This window comes from Crinia signifera, chromosome 6, assembly GCF_055691185.1.
Source record: "Crinia signifera chromosome 6, ASM5569118v1, whole genome shotgun sequence".
Classification (NCBI taxonomy): domain Eukaryota; kingdom Metazoa; phylum Chordata; class Amphibia; order Anura; family Myobatrachidae; genus Crinia; species Crinia signifera.
Window position 1 is genome coordinate 43,599,542 of NC_139222.1, and position 20,727 is coordinate 43,620,268.

The 20,727-nt window shown below is 47.8% G+C and overlaps 1 protein-coding gene across 1 annotated transcript in view; it reads right to left on the reverse strand.

The window, feature by feature from the left end:
- Nucleotides 1-7,158: 7,158 nt before the first annotated feature.
- The window catches only part of LOC146009592 (uncharacterized), a 78,847-nt gene continuing 65,278 nt past the window's right edge, over nt 7,159-20,727 (reverse strand). Inside the window, exons 14-19 of the mRNA XM_083150040.1 lie at nt 14,198-14,334; nt 13,338-13,529; nt 11,593-11,671; nt 11,374-11,471; nt 10,815-11,226; nt 7,159-9,378 (exon numbers count right to left, since the gene is read on the reverse strand). Coding sequence (XP_083006166.1) covers nt 8,279-9,378; nt 10,815-11,226; nt 11,374-11,471; nt 11,593-11,671; nt 13,338-13,529; nt 14,198-14,334 — 2,018 coding nt within the window. The 3' untranslated portion in view covers nt 7,159-8,278. The remainder of the gene's footprint in view (nt 9,379-10,814; nt 11,227-11,373; nt 11,472-11,592; nt 11,672-13,337; nt 13,530-14,197; nt 14,335-20,727) is intronic.

The following is a 20,727-nucleotide window of genomic DNA, read 5'->3' on the forward strand; positions in this document are numbered from 1 at the left end:
ACATAAGTTAAGGTCAACCTGCATGGCTCCCTGGGCTCGCTACTCTCGGCACATTATTTAATTTTCCCACCACACCCTAGTGGATGGTAAGGCATGAAATACCACATGTCGGCACATGTCTTGTCGACATGGACACTGAAATGTAGCACCGAGTCCCCTCGCATGGCTTGCTGCACTCATATGCTTTGGACAAGTTTGCCTCAATACGCTCAACACACTATTTTATTCTCCCACCACGCCTTAGTGCAGGGGTAGTCAACTCCAGTCCTCTAGAGCTACCAACAGTTAACGTTTTCCATGTCTCCTCACAGAATCACAAGTGAAGTAATTAGCTCCACCTGTGGATCTTTTAAAATGTGTTAGTCAGTAATGAGTGCACCTGTGTACCTGTGAGGTGAGATGGAAAACGTGAACTGTTGGTAGCTCTTGAGGACTGGAGTTGGCTACCCCTGCCCTAGAGGATGGCAGGGCTGCCGACAGGGGGGTGCTGTGGCTACAGCCGTCCTGGGCCCCAGCCTCTGGAGGGGCCCGGGCAGCTGCCCACAGCGGCACGTTGCTGCCCCCCCCACCCCCACAGCCGCACACCACCTCCCCCACCTGGTGGCCCCCCAGCCAGGCATGCACAATACACAGTGCAGCCTGCAGAGCGCCGAGCCTAGGAAACAAAGGGGCTCGGCGCTCTGCAGGCTGCACTGTGCAGTGTGCGCTCCTGAAGAGATGTGGAGGCGTGCAGGAACAAGGGCAATGCCACAGCTAGGTAAGTAATGGTGTGGGGGGGGGGGGGTGCGCAGGGGGTGCCCGGGCTGAAGGTCAGTTCCAGGGTGGGTGTGGGGTGGTCCCAGACTGAAGGTCAGTTCCGGGCCCCAAGATTACTAATGGCGACCCTAATGGATGGTAGGGCATGAAATACCGCCTGTCACTGCACATGTCGTGTTGACACGGACACCTAAACGTACCACCGCGTCCCTTCGCATGGTTCGCTGCGCTTGCCATCCATCTTTTGGGCATGGTGCCTCGCTGCGCTTGGCACACTATTTTATTCTCCCACCACGCCCTAGTGGATGGTAGGGCATGAAATACCGCCTGTCGGCACATGTTGGCTGAAAAAAAACAGTAAAAACCCCATGTCGACCTAATGACCCTGTCAACCTTAAATCATGTCGACCTTCCTGCATGTCAACCTTAAGTCATGTCGAACTAAATGCATGTCGACCTAATGCTTGTTGACAATCATGCTGGTGACCCAATGGCCATATCCCGCTAGTGGGGGGACTTAGTATTACACTGTAAAGGGAAGAGTTAGCTAATAGTGGGGGGGGGGGGGTTTAGGTACTAGTGGGGGGGTTAGAGCTAGGCTGGAGGAAGAGGGGTTAGGTACTAGTGGGGGTTGTTATTGTTGGGGGGCTGCGGAGGAGGGGTTAGGTAATACCAGGGTCTGCATCAGCTGTATTACAGTAAAACCGGATTCTACACCACCTGCGATACAGTAACACCGGGGTCTGCTCCACCTGCACTACAGTAACACCTTTTTTCCCACGTCCCACCCAGGGCTGGCAGTGTCCTGCAGCGTGGGGGGGGGGCAGTTGGGAGTGCTCACTGTTGCCCGTGAATAGACGCCGTGCCTCAGGGGCGTGACCTCACAGGAGAGCCGCAAGTATAGGCCATGCCCCTTTCACTAGGCCACACCCCCAAATTTCCCGCACACTAAGCTTCCCTCCCCCTATGGTAGTTGCTAAATTGTGGTGGGCTAAAGGACCTTACACGCCCAGGGATAGGAGCAAGACCAGGGGCTTGCTCCTTCAGTATTTCCGCCACTGCTGGTTGCCTTTAGTAACCAGGTGGCATGCGAAGCGGAGCCGGCCACCGTGCCTGAATCGTGGGGACAAAGCAAGCCTGTGAGGGTCTGTTTGGGTCCCCTTGTTCTGACCTTGCTCCTCCTCTCTCCACCCCTGTCACGTCATAAGGTCCCTTAGCCTAATTGAATTTAGACTTAACCCTCCTCCTATGATTTAATCATGTTGGGAGGTATGTTACAGCAATAGGACAATAGAGTATCATCCCCCTGTACAATGATAACGCAGCACCAGAGGAAGCTCCAGCTGCACTATAACAAAGGCACAACAGGCTGCTTCCCCTGTAGCAGGGCCGGATTATAATGGGGGCACAAGGGGTCAGGGTACTTGTTTAATTTCACAGCGGCAGCTCGTGCCGCTTTAGCTATGAATCTTGGCAGCTTGCCAGACTGCCTTAAGCTACGCTATAAGCGTAGCGACTGTTTGAATTCTGGCAGCTTGCCTGCTGCTTGTTTAGTTTCAGGGTGACAGCGCATGCTGCTTTACTTCATACACTGACTCCTCCAAGCCCAGCGCTGGTACTCCTAACCTCCTGTGAAGCCTAGTGAGCACCTCTCACACAGCACTTGTGCCCGCATGATATCCTCTCTCCGCGCTCCATCTGTGTGATACGTAGGAGCGTCTCAGATGCTCCAGCAGCAAGGCAGCCTCAGACGCTCCAGCAGCAATGCAATGATACCCTCCTGCCTCTGACCTCTGAGTAGCTATTGCTCAGATGTATGATATGGCAGGTTTTAATGTGTTCCTGAAACACCCCCACCATCCACGCCATCCTGACGCGTGGCGAGTGCATGCATTACGCGTCCTCCCGACCTTTTCATACCCCCTCCATCCACGTCGGCATGGAATTGATATTATATAGTCTGGTGAGCCCATGGAGCCCGAAGCGTGGCGAGCTGACGCGGATAACTTCACATATATTCCACGTCCCCTAATATATGCGTTTGTAATTGACAAAGTGGATGGGGGGGAGGGGGGCGGTAGAGAGAGAGAGCAGTGCTGTGTGAGAGCAGCGCTGTGTGAGAGCAGCGCTGTCTCTCAGGCGGCAGAGCAGGGACTCGGAGCAGGCGGGGGAGCGGCGCTGTTCTCCGCTCTGCAACTGCCACCTGCCCTGCACTCAGCGTGCCTAGCGCTGTCTCTCATTCAGGCAGGCGGCAGAGCAGGGACTCAGGGAATGGGCGATGGAGGGAGCGGTGGAGCTGCTGCACAAGCTTCAGCGCCATTTGAGCTTTCAGCGCCCAGAGCTTGTGCTCCACCGGCTCCATCCTCCCTATGCCTCTGTCCAGGAGTGAGCATCCTCTCCTGAGGGCACATTTTCTAGTAAGGGGAAGTAGAGGGGAGAAGCCAGCACACCCTGGTTGAAGAAATTTATGTGCCAGTCTCCTGACCTCTATTCCCCAATGTATTGAGACCTCAGTATCCCATATGAATGATAGTGAAAATCTAATTAATAACTGCACAAAAGGGGCACTATATTCACATGAAGTGGATGGTACATAAAGTGGATGATATGTAACAGTGATGGCTAACCTTGACACTCCAGCTGTTGTTGAACTAAACATCAACAACATGTGGGGTGTCAAGGTTAGCCATCACTGATATCTAACTTCCAACTTAAGGCCCCCATACATTAGTCCGACTTGTCCTAAGGACAAGTCGGACCTGATTGTCCCGGCAGCTCCCCGGGAGGGATCTCATGCGATGGCACTTCATGTGCCAAGTCTTGCATGTGATAAATAACATGCAATTTATCACATGCAACTCCAGGGGAGCTGCAGGGACAATGGGATCGGGGGACAGCAGCGGGGGTATGCCAGTGACCAGAGAGCCGGGCAGGGGTGGTGCAGGGTAGTGGCAGGAAGCCACTACCGTCAGTGGGAGCAGGGGGTGGCGCAGGGAGCCGGGCAGGAGAAGACGCTGCAGGGCAGCAGCGGGAGCAGAGCACTTCAAACAAAAAAAAGCCCATACAAACAAGTAGGAAGCCATTGATTGGCTGAGACCTCTCTCAGCCAATTAGCAATTGACTGAGAGAGGTCTCAGCCAATCAATGGCTTCCTATTCGTTTGTATGAGATTTTTTTGTTTGAAGTGCTCTGCTCACACTGCACTGTTGCAGCACCTTCTCCTGCCCGGCTCCCTGGTTCTCTGCGCCACCCCCCCCCCCCCCCCCCCCCCTGCTCCAGCTAATGGCAGCGGCTTCCTCCCCTGTTCAGCTCCCTGCGCCCAGCTCCAGGCAGCACATAAGATTTAGCAAATCTTATGTGCAGTCCGTCTGACCTCCCGACTCCGATCCGATTCGGAGGGGATGTCTCCATATGCGATTTGGGCCGAAATCGTATCGTGTATGGGGGCCTTTAGTCACAAATACAATCCAGCAGGATCAATTATTGTGTAAACATTTTAAGCTATTTTGGACACACAAATCTCAGACAGACACCAGTGTAATTTGAACACACGGATTTCTTTCTTTGAGCACATTATATGTGTATATGTTTGTTTGTTGTTTATAATTTTACCTCTATTTTTCACTGTATACCAATTCCAATACCGAAATATAGGGAATATTTAAATAATACCAAAAAAAAAAAATAATAATTTAATAGATATGCAATGTGCTCCCTAGAGGGGCAAATCAATATCTGTACATGTGTGAAAGGGGGATGAAGGCTGATTACGAACTAACTAGACACTTTGGGGCAGATGTATCAATCTGCCTATAATGTTTTTTAAATAACGAGTCCAGCTTCTCCAGCATAACGTGGAGAAGCGGGCAAACGTTATAGGCAGATGTAGGCAGAGCCGCTATGCCCAGCGTGAAGGACTCTCCCCGGCTGGCTAAAACCACGAGATCTCCAGCGCAGCCCAAGCCAGAAGCAGGGCTAGCATTGTCCCCACAGTGGGGATAGGACAACGCTAGCCCTGAGCTGGCAAAGCGGCCATTAATACATCGCCCCGGTCGCTAATCACTGGGTGGGATTGCAGAGCGTAATTTGGCGGGCTGTCACTAGTGCATGTTAGGTGCGCTAGTAATACATTGGGGTCAACGTAATCCCCCCCAGTTAACCAGCGTTAAGTGCAGAAATGCACTTAACGCTGTTTAGTACATCTGCCCCTATTTACTATAGAAATCATTGTCAACTCAATTTCAAGAGACTTTTATCTGTACCTAACTCTACAAAGGTTCAAGACCACTTATTTGACAGATACTGTACATGCATGAATCTCAGGATTTATTGATGTATAAATGGACACCTTTCATTTTTATTTCTTACATTGAAAGTACAAGGAATAGACACAATCCATAATACCCACAGTGGAGCATCCCAAAACATTTACAATATTTTTTTAATTATTTTGTTACTTTAATATTGCATCTTTATGTCACTGCCATTATTAATTATAGGACAGCATTCAAAATGTTGCTATATTTTTCAAAAACCAGAACTGGCGCCAACAAATAGCTGAATGACATCACCAGGATATTATTAAGATGAGCACCAATCCCTCACGTGTATAGCATGTGTAGAAAAACAGTGAACATATAAAAAGAATAAACAATCCATACACTTATCATTGAAAAAAGTATTATAGAACTGGCCAGATACTTTCTAAATGCAATAGGTCAGATGATTCTCATACTGCTTACACTCAATGTACAGACAGATATGTCCGTGCAGATTTATTTCCAAAGAACAATCTTTTTTATCAGTTAAATTCCCGAAACATGGCAGGAAGAAAGGATCACAGAAATTAAAGTACTCTTAATGGATTACTCAGCTAATCACTGATCACAAATCAACTTTTCGTTTGAGCTCAATAATTGAAGTTGTGATATATTATTTGCTTTTTTAACCTTTAAAATACTGGTACCATAATGGGGTCTTCACTGATCCCAGAATATGCACACACACTTTAACCCCTTCAGTGGTGTTTTTTTTTTTTTTAAGGTAGGGTAAGGCAGCGCTCCCCACTGGGAGTTTTTTAGGGGGAGCGCTACCTAAAAAAAACACCACGCTGTGTGTAGGGTCTGGGCAGCGCTGCCGAACACTATGTCTGCCATTGCGCCCCATTCCTGCATTTAACAACCCAGCTTGTCATAAGCCACCACCACAGGCTGTAATACAAGAGATGGGGGGGTGAGGCGGAGATGAGGAAGTCGGACAGCGATGAAGCCAGCTGAGTTCAGCGATCAACTCAGCAGCGCTGCCCGGCACAACAAACTGCCAATTCCGAGAATTTTCCGGGCTTGCCAGTCTGGGCATTAATGCATAGCCCAGAATATTCTCAGGATTATCAGTGAAGGGGTTAAAGGGAAAATATTGTGTGTGTGTGTGTGTGTGTGTGTATATCAGAGCCCACAGTGGATTGGCAGGGCTCCCGCTACTCTGTGTGATGGCTGGTGGGTCAAGGTCAGACAACCAAACATTTAGAATCAGTATTCACCATCAGAGCCCATCACACAGTCCAGCAGCAGGTGTGCCACCATTTGATGCAGCACAGGTTGAGTGATACCAGGAGAGATCAGTCCTGTCCCCCATTGCAGGTGTTTGAAGGTTAAAATAACTATACAGATGCTACGCAGAGCTCCATTGGAAGAGCAGTGGTTACATTTTAATCCTGTGGAAACCACACAGACACCACTGTACATGCAGGTGCCCCTTAAGGTCTTGGAGCCCAGAGGCAGACACCTCCTTTGCCTTTGGGAGTTACGCCCCTGCCCACATCCATGACATTCTTTAAACTGAATCATTTATTTGCTTGTTATATAATTTGTACTTTATGTTGTATTTTTTATATATTACAGTAGTTGCTCTTTGTAAATACCCAGTTTGTTTTATCACTGTCTACAAGTACAAACAGTCACAGTGGTAAGTAGGGCCCTGCTCACAGGCTTACACTTTATAGGGAAATAAGAATGTGATACACAGGGGCAGGTGTTCTCTTCTGGATAATGGTCACCAGTTTGCAAAGGTTCCTGGTGAGCTGTATGATACAGTGACCCAGCAATATTGGCCAGGGGTCAGGAGGCTAGAAAGTGAGAGACTTAGGGGGTGATTCTAGTTGGTACTCATGATTCATAAATCATTTACAAACAAGGCATCTATAATGATGATAGAGGCATGTATCATCATAAATCATTACATTCTTCCACGTCTCAATCGTTGATGGGCTGTTACGGAAGGTTGCACTCATCATCGCTCTTTACAATTCCATTACTTTAGAGCAGGCATGTCGAACGTTGGCCCTCCAGATGTTTTCAAACTACACATCCCATCATGCTTTGCAATAGTTTTAGTATTCTCGAATAGCAAAACTGTGGCAAAGCATGCTGGGATGTGTAGTTTCAAAACATCTGGAGGGCCAACGTTGGACATGCCTGCTTTAGAGGATGAATGGGTTAAAGCAAATTGATGAGTAAGCTCTGTCGTTCATAGTCCATACGAGCAAGTCTGTTATCTTCTAAGCAAACAGAAGCCAGTGTTAGTTTTGCCTTCACCACGTCACCATGTCCCACAATGTCCACCAGCCTACGTTTGCTCACATCATGATTTCTACTTGCAAACTGCATAAACACCTAAAGTCCACTAAATATCTCTATGTAAGCGCTTTCCTACTCATAATAACCTATAACCTAGTTTAATAAATCTTTTATTGAATATATGTATGGTTTATTATCCCTTAACTATACCATTCTAAAATATTTTATTCATCGTCAACAGGAGACTATTGCAATAACCAATGCAGGGGGAGATGATGAGTGCATGGATTAGAGCAGTGATTCTCAAAGTCAGTCCTCAGGACCCCACACAGTTCATGTTTTCCAGGTTACCCGACAGGTGCGCTCATTACTGACTGACACATTTTAAAAGATCCACAGGTAGAGCTAATTATTTCACTTGTGATTCTGTGAGGAGACCTGCAAAACATGCACTGTGTGGGGCCCTGAGGACCAAGTTTGAGAACCTGTGGATTAGAGTGTTAGAGGTTAGAGGGCCCTGCTGCAAGCTTACAGTCTATAGCTGGGGTAGCCAACCCTAGTCCTCGAGAGCTACCAACAGTGCATGTTTTGCAGGTCTCCTCACAGAATCACAAGTGAGCTAATTAGCTCCATCTGTTTATCTTTTAAAATGTGTCAGTGATTAATGATTGCAGCTGTGCAGCAGCTAGGTTGTCTGGAAAATGTGCACTGTTGGTAGCTCTCGAGGGCTAGGGTTGGCTACCACTGGTCTATAGGGATATAGGAGGGAATATGATGACATATATTCCAACTATGTATGTGGATGGTAATGTAACTAGAAGTGGTTTCTCTCCCATGTGACTTCTCTGATGTTATTCCCATAAATCAGATCTTGTTACACATTTCCCACACTCAGAACATGAAAATGGCCTCTCATCTGTGTGAAGTCTGCGATGTCTAAAAAGATCTCATTTGCATTTGCAAAATTTCCCACACTTAGCGCATGGAAATAGCTTCTCCCCAGTGTGTCGCCTCTGGTGTGTAACAAGACTTGATTTCAGTGTATAACATTTGGAACACTCTGAGCATGCAAATAGTTTCACACCTGAGTGATATCGCTGATGTACAAGAAGATGTGATTTCAGTTTAAAACATTTCCCACACTCTGAGCATGTAAATGGTTTCTCAACTGTGTGATCCCTCTGATGTACAAGAAGATGTGATTTGTGTATGAAACATTTCCCACACACAGAGCATGTAAATGGATTCTCACACGTGTGACGTCTTTCATGTCTTAAAAGATCTGATTTGCGTGTAAAATATTTCCCACAGCTTGAACATGAAAACGGCGTCTCATCTGTGTGAGACCATTGGTGTGAAACCAGATGTGATCTCCGATTAAAACTTTTCCCGCACTCAGAGCATGAAAATGGCTTTACACCTGAGTGACATTTCTGATGTTTAACAAGACCTGATTTATCTGTAAAACACTTACCACACTCCAAACATGGATATGGCCTCTCACCTGTGTGACTTCTCTGATGTATAACAAACTCTGATTTGCGTTTAAAACTTTTCCCACACTCAGAGCATGGAAACGGTTTCTCACCTGTGTGACTTCTCTGATGTGTAACTAGATCTGATTTAGATGTACAACATTTCCCACACTCAGAGCATGGAAACGGCTTCTCACCTGTGTGACTTCTCTGATGTGTAACTAGATCTGATTTAGATGTACAACATTTCCCACACTCAGAACATGAATAAGATTTCTCTTCTGGCTTAGTTGGTTGATCATTAATGAGTTTGGTGTTCGGTTGAACATCTATAGAGCAGGTATATACATTAACTACTGTAAAAGCTGTAATAGGTGTAACAATAAGTGAGTTATCAGGGGAACACTGGGCATGATTACAGGGATTACATGAGATACCTGCACAGTGAGGTACTGGGTGTATAATTGGGGTGTTGGGGTTTTGTCCTGGAGAACCTTGTGTGATATCTTCTAATTTACCACCTGGAGATAAGATAGGTCTCGCTGAGATATTCCTCCTGTTACATCCATCTGCTGGGAATATAATAAATATGTCAATAGTAACATTTCCTGTGAAGTCCGCAAATTACCAACAAATGGCTAAATTCAGTCATACACACACACACACACACACCCTGCTCAAAAAAATAAAGGGAACACTTAAACAACACAAAATAACTCCGAGCCAATCACACTTTTGTGAAATCAAACTGTCCACTTAGGAAGCAACACTGACTGACAATCAATGTCACATGCTGTTGGAATGGAATAGACAACAGGTGGAAAGGAGATGTTCTGCAGGTGGTGACCACAGACCACTTCTCAGCTCCTATGCTTTCTGGCTGATGCTTTGGTCACTTTTGAAAGCTGGTGGTGCTTTCTTTCTAGTGGTAGCATGAGACAGAGTCTACAACCCACACAAGTGGCTCAGGTAGTGCAGCTCATCCAGGATGGCACATAAATGCGAGCTGTGGCAAGAAGGTTTGCTGTATCTGTCAGCGTAGTGTCCAGAGCATGGAGGCGCTACCAGGAGACAGGCCAGTACATCAGGAGACGTGGAGGAGGCCGTAGGAGGACAACAACCCAGCAGCAGGACCGCTACCTCCGCCTTTGTGCAAGGAGAAACGGGAGGAGCACTGCCAGAGCCCTGCAAAATGACCTCCAGCAGGCCACAAATGTGCAAATGAGAGCAGTAGTATAATAGGGGCGGATGGCTCCTGATGTATGAGATACACCAGGGAGTGTGGGGAGGAGACTGGTCTGATAACACACAGTGACATGATGTGAGCGGGAGATCAGGAGTATAATAGGGGCTGATGGTTCCTGATGTATGATATATACCACAGAGTGTGGGGAGGAGACTGGTCAGATCTCTGGGCTGGTAACACACTGTGACATGATGTGAGGGGAGAGCAGGAGTATAATAGGGGCTGATGGCTCCTGATGTATAAGATACACCAGAGAGTGTGGGGAGGAGACTGGTCAGATCTCTGGGCTGGTAATACACAGTGACATGATGTGAGGAAGAGAGCAGGCATGTAATAGGGGCTAATGGCTCCTGATGTATGAGATACACCAGAGAGTGCGGGGAGGAGATTGGTCAGATCTCTGGGCTGGTAACACACAGTGAAATGATGTGAGGGGGAGAGCAGGAGTATGATAGGGGCTGATGGCTCCTGATGTATGAGATACACCAGAGAGTGTGGGGAGGAGACTGGTCAGATCTCTGGGCTGGCAACACACAGTGACATTATGTAAGGAGAAGGGTCCATTACACAGCTTACAAGCTAAATATAATAACAAATACAGGTGCATTGTGTCAATCAATTAACATATTTCTGGACTGGGTAAGGAAATACATTCAAAAACTGAGAACATACAAACTCCACCCAACTAACACACTGGTTATAATTAAACTAAACACACTGTCATCATATCAGTCACATACATCTCTTCTTCTCCCTCTGTACCTTCTGACTTCATATCAGTCACATACGTCTCCTCTTCTCCCTCTGTACATTCTGCCTTCATATCAATCACAGACATCTTTTCTTCTTTCACTGTACCTTCTGCCTTCATATCAATCACATATGTCTCTTCTTCTCCCTCTGTACATTCTGTCTTCATATTAGTCACAGACGTCTCTTCTTCTCCCATTGTACCTTCTTCCTTCATATCAGTCACATATGTCTCTTCTCCCTCAGTATCTTCTTCCTTCATATCAGCCACATACGTCTCTTCTTCTCCCTCTGTACATTCTGCCTTCACATTAGTCACAGACGTCTCTTCTTCTCCCTGTGTAACTTCTGCCTTCATATCCGTCACATATGTCTCTTCTTCTCCCTCTGTATCTTCTATCTTAATATTAGTCAAATATTCACCCTAAGCAGTTCATAAAACAATAAAAATAGTCTGGTTCCAATATCTGAGCTTAATCAGTATAATATCAGTGTATAAGATGCACAGCTTATGTACAGACCATAGTGTTAGTCACTTTGGTATATTAGCGAGTCTCTAATTCCCACCTACCTGATCCTCCTGTGAGGTCCTGTGATTCTCTTCTGTACAATCCTGGGAATACAGAGGACGGGGACATCTCTCTGGCGTATTCCTGTTTCTGGGCCCATCTGTAGGAGACACACAGTGACTGAGTACATTGTATATATGTGATTATCAGATGATGTGTGTATATATATATAGGGGACCCCAGTAACTGCTCTCCCCAGTACAATAAATATCTCCTCTTACTGAGTGATGTGAGGGGCCAATGATTCTCCATCATCACGTCCTTGTACAGACCCTTGTATTTCTCTATATACTCCCCATCCTGCATGGAGAAAGAGAAAGTGACATCCTGACACCTTATAGGCAATAATACAGTCATCATCCAGACACTCCCCCCTCCCCCTTGTTTGGTGTTCACGCTAGGCTGTTTTAGCGGGGCGCCGCGCCCTGCCTGATTTTTAAAGGGCAAAATGCACCCTGCCGTTTTGCGGCACCCTGCTAAAACAAGGTAGTCCACCGTTCCCTGCTGACTTCGGCTGGCAGGCCTGCACACATTAGTGACGTGACCGGGCGGGCCCGCCCACATTAATGACATTGACAGGAAGGCCCACCCCGCCGCATTCAAAGTGCCCCTTTTCCTCCAGCACCATGTCCTCCTGGGATGCTGGAGGGAACACTGCTGGGAATAGGAGATTATACAGTAACAATAGTCACCTCTCCGTCATATACCGCAGTATTACTGTATAATTTCCCAATCCCAGCAGTCACTTTTACGACCGCATCTCTCAGTGTTACTGTATAACGTCCCATTCCCAGCAGTCTATGGTCACATACCCTGGTGTTACTGTATAACGTCCCATTCCCAGCAGTCTACTCTATGGTCACATTCCCGAGTAACTTTATAACATCCCATTCCCAGTAGTCATCAATCCGGTCACATCCCCCGGTGTTACTGTATAATGTCCCATTCCCAACAGTCACCTCTCTGGTAACATCTCCGGGTGTTACATATAATGTCCCATTCCCAGCAGTCACCATTCCTGTCACATATCACGGTGTTAATGTAGTACGTCTCATTCCCAGCGATCACCTCACCGGTCAAATCCCCTGGTGTTACTGTATAATATCTCATTCCCAGCAGTCACCTCTATGGTCACATCCCCTTGTGTTAATGTATAATGTCCCATTCCCAACAGTCACCTCTCCAGTTACATCCCCCATTGTTACTGCATAACTTCCCATTCACAGCAGTCACCTCTCTGGTCACATCCTCTGGTGTTTTTCCAAGCAGTAACCTCTGTATACCCCAGTGTTACTGTAAAACATCTCATTCCCAGCGGTCACCACTCCGGTCACATGCCTCTGTGTAACTGTATAACGTCCCATTCCCTGCAGTCATCTCACTGGTTACATCCTTCATTGTTACTGCATAACTTTCCATTTCCAGCAGTCACCTCTCCGGTCACATTCCCTCTAAGCTGTGCGTGCACACACAACTCGCCGAGACATTACAACAGAGCACACAAAGCAGCAGTGGTCCCTTTTTGCAGTTGTGGACTCAATTAATGTGTGTTTCACCCATTAACTACATCATGTGCTGTGTTTTTAATGTTTAAATGTTTAATATTATTTTGAAGTAAAGTTAACACAAATGCTGAATGTAATTTTCCAGTTATATATAAGTGACGCACAAAAATTTCCTTTCAAAGTTGCACAGCCAAAATCTTTTGCCGCACACAGCCTTCGTAAAATTAGAGGGAACATTGCTCTCTGGTCATATCCCCTGGTGTTATTGTATAATGTCCCCATTCCCAACAGTCACCTCTCTAATCACATCTCCGGGTGTTATTGTATAACTTCCCATTCCCAGCGTTCACCTCTCTGGGAACATCCCCTGATGTTACTGTATAATTTCCCATTACAAGCAGTGACCTCTCTGGTCACATCCCCTGGTGTCATTGTATAATGTCCCTATTCCCAGCAGTTACCTCTCCAGTCAGCAGCTGAATGATCTTGTTGGCAAGTTCCAGGATCTTCTGGTCATTGTGCCTCTCATGTATCAATGAGTGAGGTGGAGGCACCGAGATGGGGCTCTGGGTCCTGCTCAGTCTTTCTGACACACGGGGACGGCTGCTGGGTGTCACAAACTCACCGAATGTCTTCTTTACTACTGTGTAATCCTGTGTATTCGGGTAAAGACTAAATATCATTGTGATGCTATCAGACCCCCTCACCTCCTAGTCCCTGTATTATTGCTATAGGTATAAGTGAAATTACTGTTCTCATCCCTGTATTATTACTGTAGCTATAGGTGACGTTACTGTGACGCCCCCAGACCCTCATCTCCCCGGACACATCCATGTATTATTAATACAGATAAAAGTGATGTCACCTTCTCGAGCACACCTGCATTATTACTATAGATATAAGTGATGTCACTGTCACCTCCCCAGTCAGTCATGTCCATGTATTATTACTATAGATATAGGTGACATCACTGTGTAGCCCCCAGACATGTCCCTGTATTAATACTATAGATATAAGTGAGGTCACATCCCTGTAATATTACTATAGATATAAGTGATGTCACTGTCATCTCCCCAGTCATGTCCATGTATTATTACGATAGATATAGGTGACATCACTGTGTAGCCCCCAGACCCTCACCTCGCCGAGCACATCCCTATATTATTACTATAGATACAAGTGATGTCACTGTCACCTCCCCAGTCATGTCCATGTATTATTACTATAGATATAGGTGACATCACTGTGAAGCCCCCAGACCCTCACCTCGCCGAGCACATCCCTATATTACTACTACAGATATAAGTGATGTCATTGTCACCTCCCCAGTCAGCAGAAAGATGATCTCCAGGGTGAGACTTAGTATCCTCTCAGACATGTGACTCCCGTCCTTCTCCATCCTCAGGGAATCAGTGGCACATCTCATCCTCATGTGACGTCTAGTAAACTCTCTGGATCCTCACAGCTCAGTGGTCTAGGAGTAAGTATAATAATTATAATAGCACAGAGCACACATGTAACAGATATGAAGAACTGAGTCCTCCACTATCCCCCATGTCACACTTAAGAGGCCCCAGTGATTCTCACACAATGCTGAACTGCTAATAGCTTAAACCGCACAACTCATGGCCAGGACACCAAAGGCCGCTTCCCCTGTATAATAATAACAACAACCACCACAGGACACCACAGGCTGCTCCCTCTGTGTAATAATAACACCACCACCACCACCACCACACTAACAACAACAGGACATGACAGGCAGCTCCTCCTGTATAATAATAGTAACAGGAAACCACAGGCTGCTCCCTCTATAAAATAACAACAACAGGACACCACATGCTGATCACCCTGTATATTAATAGGACACACTGCAGGCCCCTCCCAATGTATGATAACAGGACACCACAGGCTGCTCCCCTTGTGTAATAACAGGACACCACAGGCTCATGTATAATAATAACAGGACATCACAGGCTGCTCCCCCTGTATATTAATGACAGGACACCACAGACTGCTCCCCCATGTATAATAATAACAGGACATCACAGGCTGCTCCCCCTGTATATTAATGACAGGACACCACAGACTGCTCCCCCATGTATAATAATAACAGGACATCACAGGCTGCTCCCCCTGTATATTAATGACAGGACACCACAGACTGCTCCCCCATGTATAATAATAACAGGACATCACAGGCTGCTCACCCTGTAGATTAATAACAGGACACCAAAGGCTGCTGACCCTGTATAATAATAATAATACAAATATACCACATGCAGCTCCCCGTGTAATAATAATTATAACAAGACATCTCAGGCTGCTCCCCGTGTAATAATAATTAGAACAAAAAACCACAGGCTTCCTTCTGTGTAATATAACATGAGAGCACAGGCTGCACCCCCAGTACAATAATAAGCCAACACAGGCTGCTCACTGGTAATAATAGTACACCTCAGGCTGCTCCCCTGTATAATATTATTAATAACAGGACACCACACGCAGCTCCCCTTGTACAATTATAATAACAGCACACCACACCACAGTCTGCTTCACCTGTACAGGCGCAATTACGGGATCTCGACTGTCACTCTCCGAGACCGGATTGGTACAGTACTACAGGCCGCGTCCTGGTGTCTGGCCCCTCCCCCCACAGCACCTCATCACACATGTCCTCCGTACAGGAGGCCCACGGCCATGTTCCTGTAGAAGAGTGCGGAGGCGGCGGCAGCAGTGTGGACAGACGTCACTTGTGAGCCCCGCACTATCACTCCCAAGAGGCAGCAGAAGCAAAAAGCGGCCATAGTTGTGTCTGGCAGCAGGAACAATAAGCGGCCATATTTGTGTCTGGCAGCAGGAACAAAGAGCGGCCATAGCTGTGCCTGGCAGCAGGAGCAGAAAAACTAAACGGCCATTTATCGATGTGCTGTGTCTGGCAGCAGCAGGTAATGATATTAGAAACGTACTACATGGAATGCCAATTACTAATGGGAGAAGATTGGATTCATCGGACTATTTCACACAGATGCATGATATGTTAAGCATGCGTTTTACTATGACAATTATACACATGCATACCTCCCAACATTTGAGGCGGGACAGTACTTGCGCCAAAGGGTGAGGGCGTGGCATAGTGACAAGGGGGCGTGGCCTGTGAGTGCATCTCTGCCACAAGGCCACGCCCCCATTTTTGACTCTGTGTGGGGACATGTGAGCTGCTAGCGTGTGAGCTGCTAGCCATGCCCAGGGGTGGACTCCCACCTGCACCCCCCTCCACTGGACACTGCCAGCCCCGGGAGGAATGCAGGAACGTTCCTGGGATAAGCAGGACAGTTAGGAGATATGCATATGTTATGTACGGAATAACATGGAATGGTGGCGGTTTCCTATGACAGCCATTTTATTCACCATCTCTATAGCAAAATAGCATAGGGTACTTGTTTCCTATCTGGGCGCCCAGGTTTTCAACGTACGGCACCGTAATGAAATCGTATCGCATCGCATCGGAATTGGTACGCGATGATGTACGATGGCATACGATGCGATCCGATCCGATTTCATTTTAAATCGGATCGCATCGCATGCGGTGACGCGATCAACCCCGATTTTTACATTGGAATCAATGTTAAATGGTCCCTGAGACCCGATTTTACATTGATTTCAATGTAATAACCCCGCAAACCCACGATTTGTATAGGAAACCCCCCCTGATGGTTTAAAATGCGCCTCTATTGTTAACGCCACCCCAGTATTGACGTCAACCCGAAGCGTGGCGAGCGGCGGCGGTACGCGTCCTCCGACTTTTTCATACCCCCACTATCCACGTCGGCGTGGAGTTGAGAATAGAATAGTGTGGCGAGCGCAGCGAGCCACCGAGCCCGAAGCGTGGCGAGGGGACGCGGATACCTGTGAAGCCCGCGAGGGGACACGGATACCTGTGAAGTATCCGCGGCCCCTCGCGGGGCTCGCTGCGCTCGCCACGCTTCGGGCTCGCTGCGCTCGCCACACTATTCTATTCTCAACTCCACGCCGACGTGGATAGTGGGGGTATGAAAAAGTCGGAGGACGCGTATCGCCGCCCCTCGCGGGGCTCGCTGCGCTCGCCACGCTTCGGGTTGACGTCAATACTGGGGTGGCGTTAACAATGGAGGCGCATTTTAAACCATCAGTGGGGGTTTCCTATATATCCTATGGGCCAACCATAAAAGCGGGAACGAAATCGGATCGCATCGCATCGTTCAATATCGTGTATGTGCATTTGTGGTATCCGATGCGATGCGATCCGATTTTCATACGGAGAATAGCATGGTGCGCAATTAACGTAGCGGGCGCCCAGATAGGAAACAAGTACCTAGCATAGAAAAGGTCACACATGCCTAGTAAAGACATTGATTTTGTTACTAGGGTTACCACCTTTGTGTTGATAGATTTCCGGATAGTGGACCGCCTCCTTGACACACCCATAGCCTGCCCCTTGACCCAGCCCTGCCCCTTGACCCACCTTATCATGTTTTTTTTTTTTTTTTACATTTGCTTCAAATCTATTCTTGAATTTGCACACTGTAATGCCACATAGGCAGCCTGTTGCCAAGGTGGCGTGCAAATGCTCGTTGCCATGGGGGAGTGCAAAAGCTCATTGTCAAGGGGGAGTTAAATGACAGACAGCGGCAGACAGGCAGCCGGGCAGAGGAGAGAGCGTTGCTGCGCAGCCTAGTGGTGCCACTGTATACCAGAGCAGGTCTGTGTTGCTATTTCAAATATCGCACCTGCCCTGCTTGCAGTTCGGCAGCCAATCAGGAGCCACAGCTCCTGATTGGCTGTCGGACCACAGGCAGGGCAGGCACGATATTTGAAATAGCTGTGGCACATACTTGCTCGTCGCAGTCTAGCTGCCTCTTTCCTGGCAATGGCGCGTGTCTCTCCCTCCTGTCTACAGCTGTCTCCAGTTCACAGACATTGTATAGTCCGCGAACGCCACCCGTCTGGACTCCGGACACCCAGCCTAATTAAAGGAGTAATCCCAGATGGGTGGTAACTCTATTTGTTATCCACCCTTAGAGTTACCATCCATCCAGGATTACTCCGGACAGTCCGATAATTAAACCCAGTATCCAAAGCCTGAATGGGTGGGGTTCCTGGACTATACAATGTCTGGAATTCGCGTTGGCCGCGTGAACGGACCTGTCCTGCTCGTCGGGCCACATCACAGCCAATCGGGAGCGTGGCAGTGGTGGCTGCCGCACCACAAGGTGGTGCAAGATTTAAAATAGCATGGTCCTGCTCCTCCTGCCGTGCTGTCACCTCACACTACTGCTCTTATCTCCCCCTTTGCAATGAACAATTCACCCCCCCTTGGCAATGAGCATTTCACTCCCATCATGTGGCAACGATCATGAAGCCCTGCCCCTGGCATTGATCAAGAAAGCCCAAGCAATTAACGTGTTGATAAGCGGAACTTATGTGGCATAATATGTAATAGCCATTACAGTGTATGGTATAATATTTAGCGGGCATAACGGTGTTTTGCATAATGTGTAATGGGCATCACAGTGTGTGGCATAATGTGTAGTCGACATCACAATGTGTGGCATAATGTGTAATGGGCATTACGGTGTGCAAAATCAAGAATGAAATAGAAGCAAAGTTTAAAAATAAAAACATGATAAGGTGTCCAAGGTTGGGACTGAGGGAGTATCATTGGGTGGGCTGTGGGTGTTTCAAGAGGTGGGCCACTCTCCGTGAATCACTCAATACAAAGGTGGTAACCCTACGCCCCCTGGGGGTTATTTTGGTTGATTCGCTCAGGTGTGAATTTGCATCCTTGCGAGTCAACAAAACCCAGCCTTGCGAATGGTGGCCTGGCCGCCACCCATTTGCAGTTTGTGTACGCATGCACTGGCTGCAAATGGATGTTTTTCAGCCTGCGGGGAACACACACAACATTCGGTGGTCACATCATTCAGTTTCAGCACAGGTGATGGCAATCATACATTACACTGCATTACATGCTCTCGAGGTGCTGCACATAAGGTATATTGTGTGCGACTTCCGGTTCTGGCGGCCTCATGTGCAGCAGCTAAGAGATGCTGCTCCGCTACTCAAGCTGCCCTTATCACCTTTTACAAGGCTCTCCGCCTTCCCGACATCACTACCCCCAACCGACACTACCTTGCCACCACTGTCCGCTGTATGGACAAGTATTTTGCGGATATGCCGGCCACCCCTCGACACAGCTTTTCGCATCTGAGGAAGACCTGCTCTCCACGGACACTAAGGTACAGCCTGCCTCTCACTTGTTTCATCAGCAAAGACCTTGCCTGACGCCACAGCCCCTGTCACCTATGGGGATTTAGTGGTAGCAGTAAGGGCAACCCTCAGCCCCCTCCTCAAGAGCAAACTGCAGATATTAATAAGCAGCTGACCCAGCTGCAACAGCAATTACTAGTGACTGAGCACAGGGTGGGAGAGAGTTTTGCAGAAGTGGCTGAGATATAACTGGACACTCACCGGCATTTCAACGATATTCACCAGCTGCAAAACAAAATCCAGGACCTTGAAAACAGGTGCAGACACAATCATTTGTGTGATATTGGACTATTCACTTTGTATTCAAGCCGAGGGGACACTTATTATATAAGGTCCCGTGGCCGAGAAAGTCAGCTCCTGATTGGCCGCTAGGCGGCCAATAGAATCATTCAGAGGAGAGGCGCGGAAGATGAAAGATCTCTGCGCCTCTCCACAGTCCGATGCGGGGAGCTGCCGGAATCGCCGGCATGTGACAGAAGACCAGGACTATGTCGGATCAAGAGAACAGATCTTCGCAGGAGGACCTGGGTGAGTTGGATTTCCTTCCACAGGTCCCCCACGGATTTCTTCGGACCCGGACCGGACACTGACACAGACGCCGCCTACATGGACCTGGACGGCGACCTGAACGTCGACATGGAGCCGACCGTCGACATGGACCAGAACACCGGACCAAGACCCAGGGACCTACGGACGGGCTCAAGATAGGTAAGTATCAGTATGTATGGGCTTTGGATGTTTTATTTTTAATGTGTGTCAGTGTGTTTATTTGACTTTTTATTACTGTGGAACTACAAGTGCCAGCGGGCCCTTTAATGCCCCGCATGCTGGGACTTGTGGTTCTCCAAGTCCCAGCATGCGGGGGAGGCTTGCTGGGACTCATAGTTCTACAGTAAAAGACAATAGTTTTTGTTCTATTTTTTTACACTGAATCAGCCCGGTGGCCACCGCACAGGGTCACCGGGGACAGCACCAGGCTTCAGCCTGGTCAGGTAAGTCCTGGAGGGGGGGACCCCTTAATTGGGGGGGTCCCCACTCCCCCAGGGCCTCTGGCCAGGCTGACTGGTCAGTAGGGATAAATGTTTTGGCCGCGGGACCTTATATAATAAGTGTCCCCCGGCTGTGACATTACCCTGCTGGCTGGTTTGACCTGGGGCTGGTTCTTAAAATACGGGGGACCTCTAGTCATTTTGTCCCCCGTATTTTGGGAACCAGCCCCGACCCTGGAGCCTGGGGCTGGTTTTAAAAAATCAGGGAACCCCTATTTGTCTGGTTTCCTGATTTTTTTATCACTGGCCCTGGCTCTGTCAGCCTGGTGCTGGTTACGGCTGTGGAGGGGACCCCACGCCGTTTTTTATTTATTTATTTCTCTATTTTTTACACTGAATCCTGCATGGATCTGACTGATCCCTGCAGGCTTCTGCCAAATACGACAGGAAAATAAAGTGTATTTTCCTGCCGTATATTTGCGGCCGTTTTACACTAATTAGCGGCCGTATTTTCAATATGGCTGCTTAGTAAATCAGGAACCACCATTCTTTT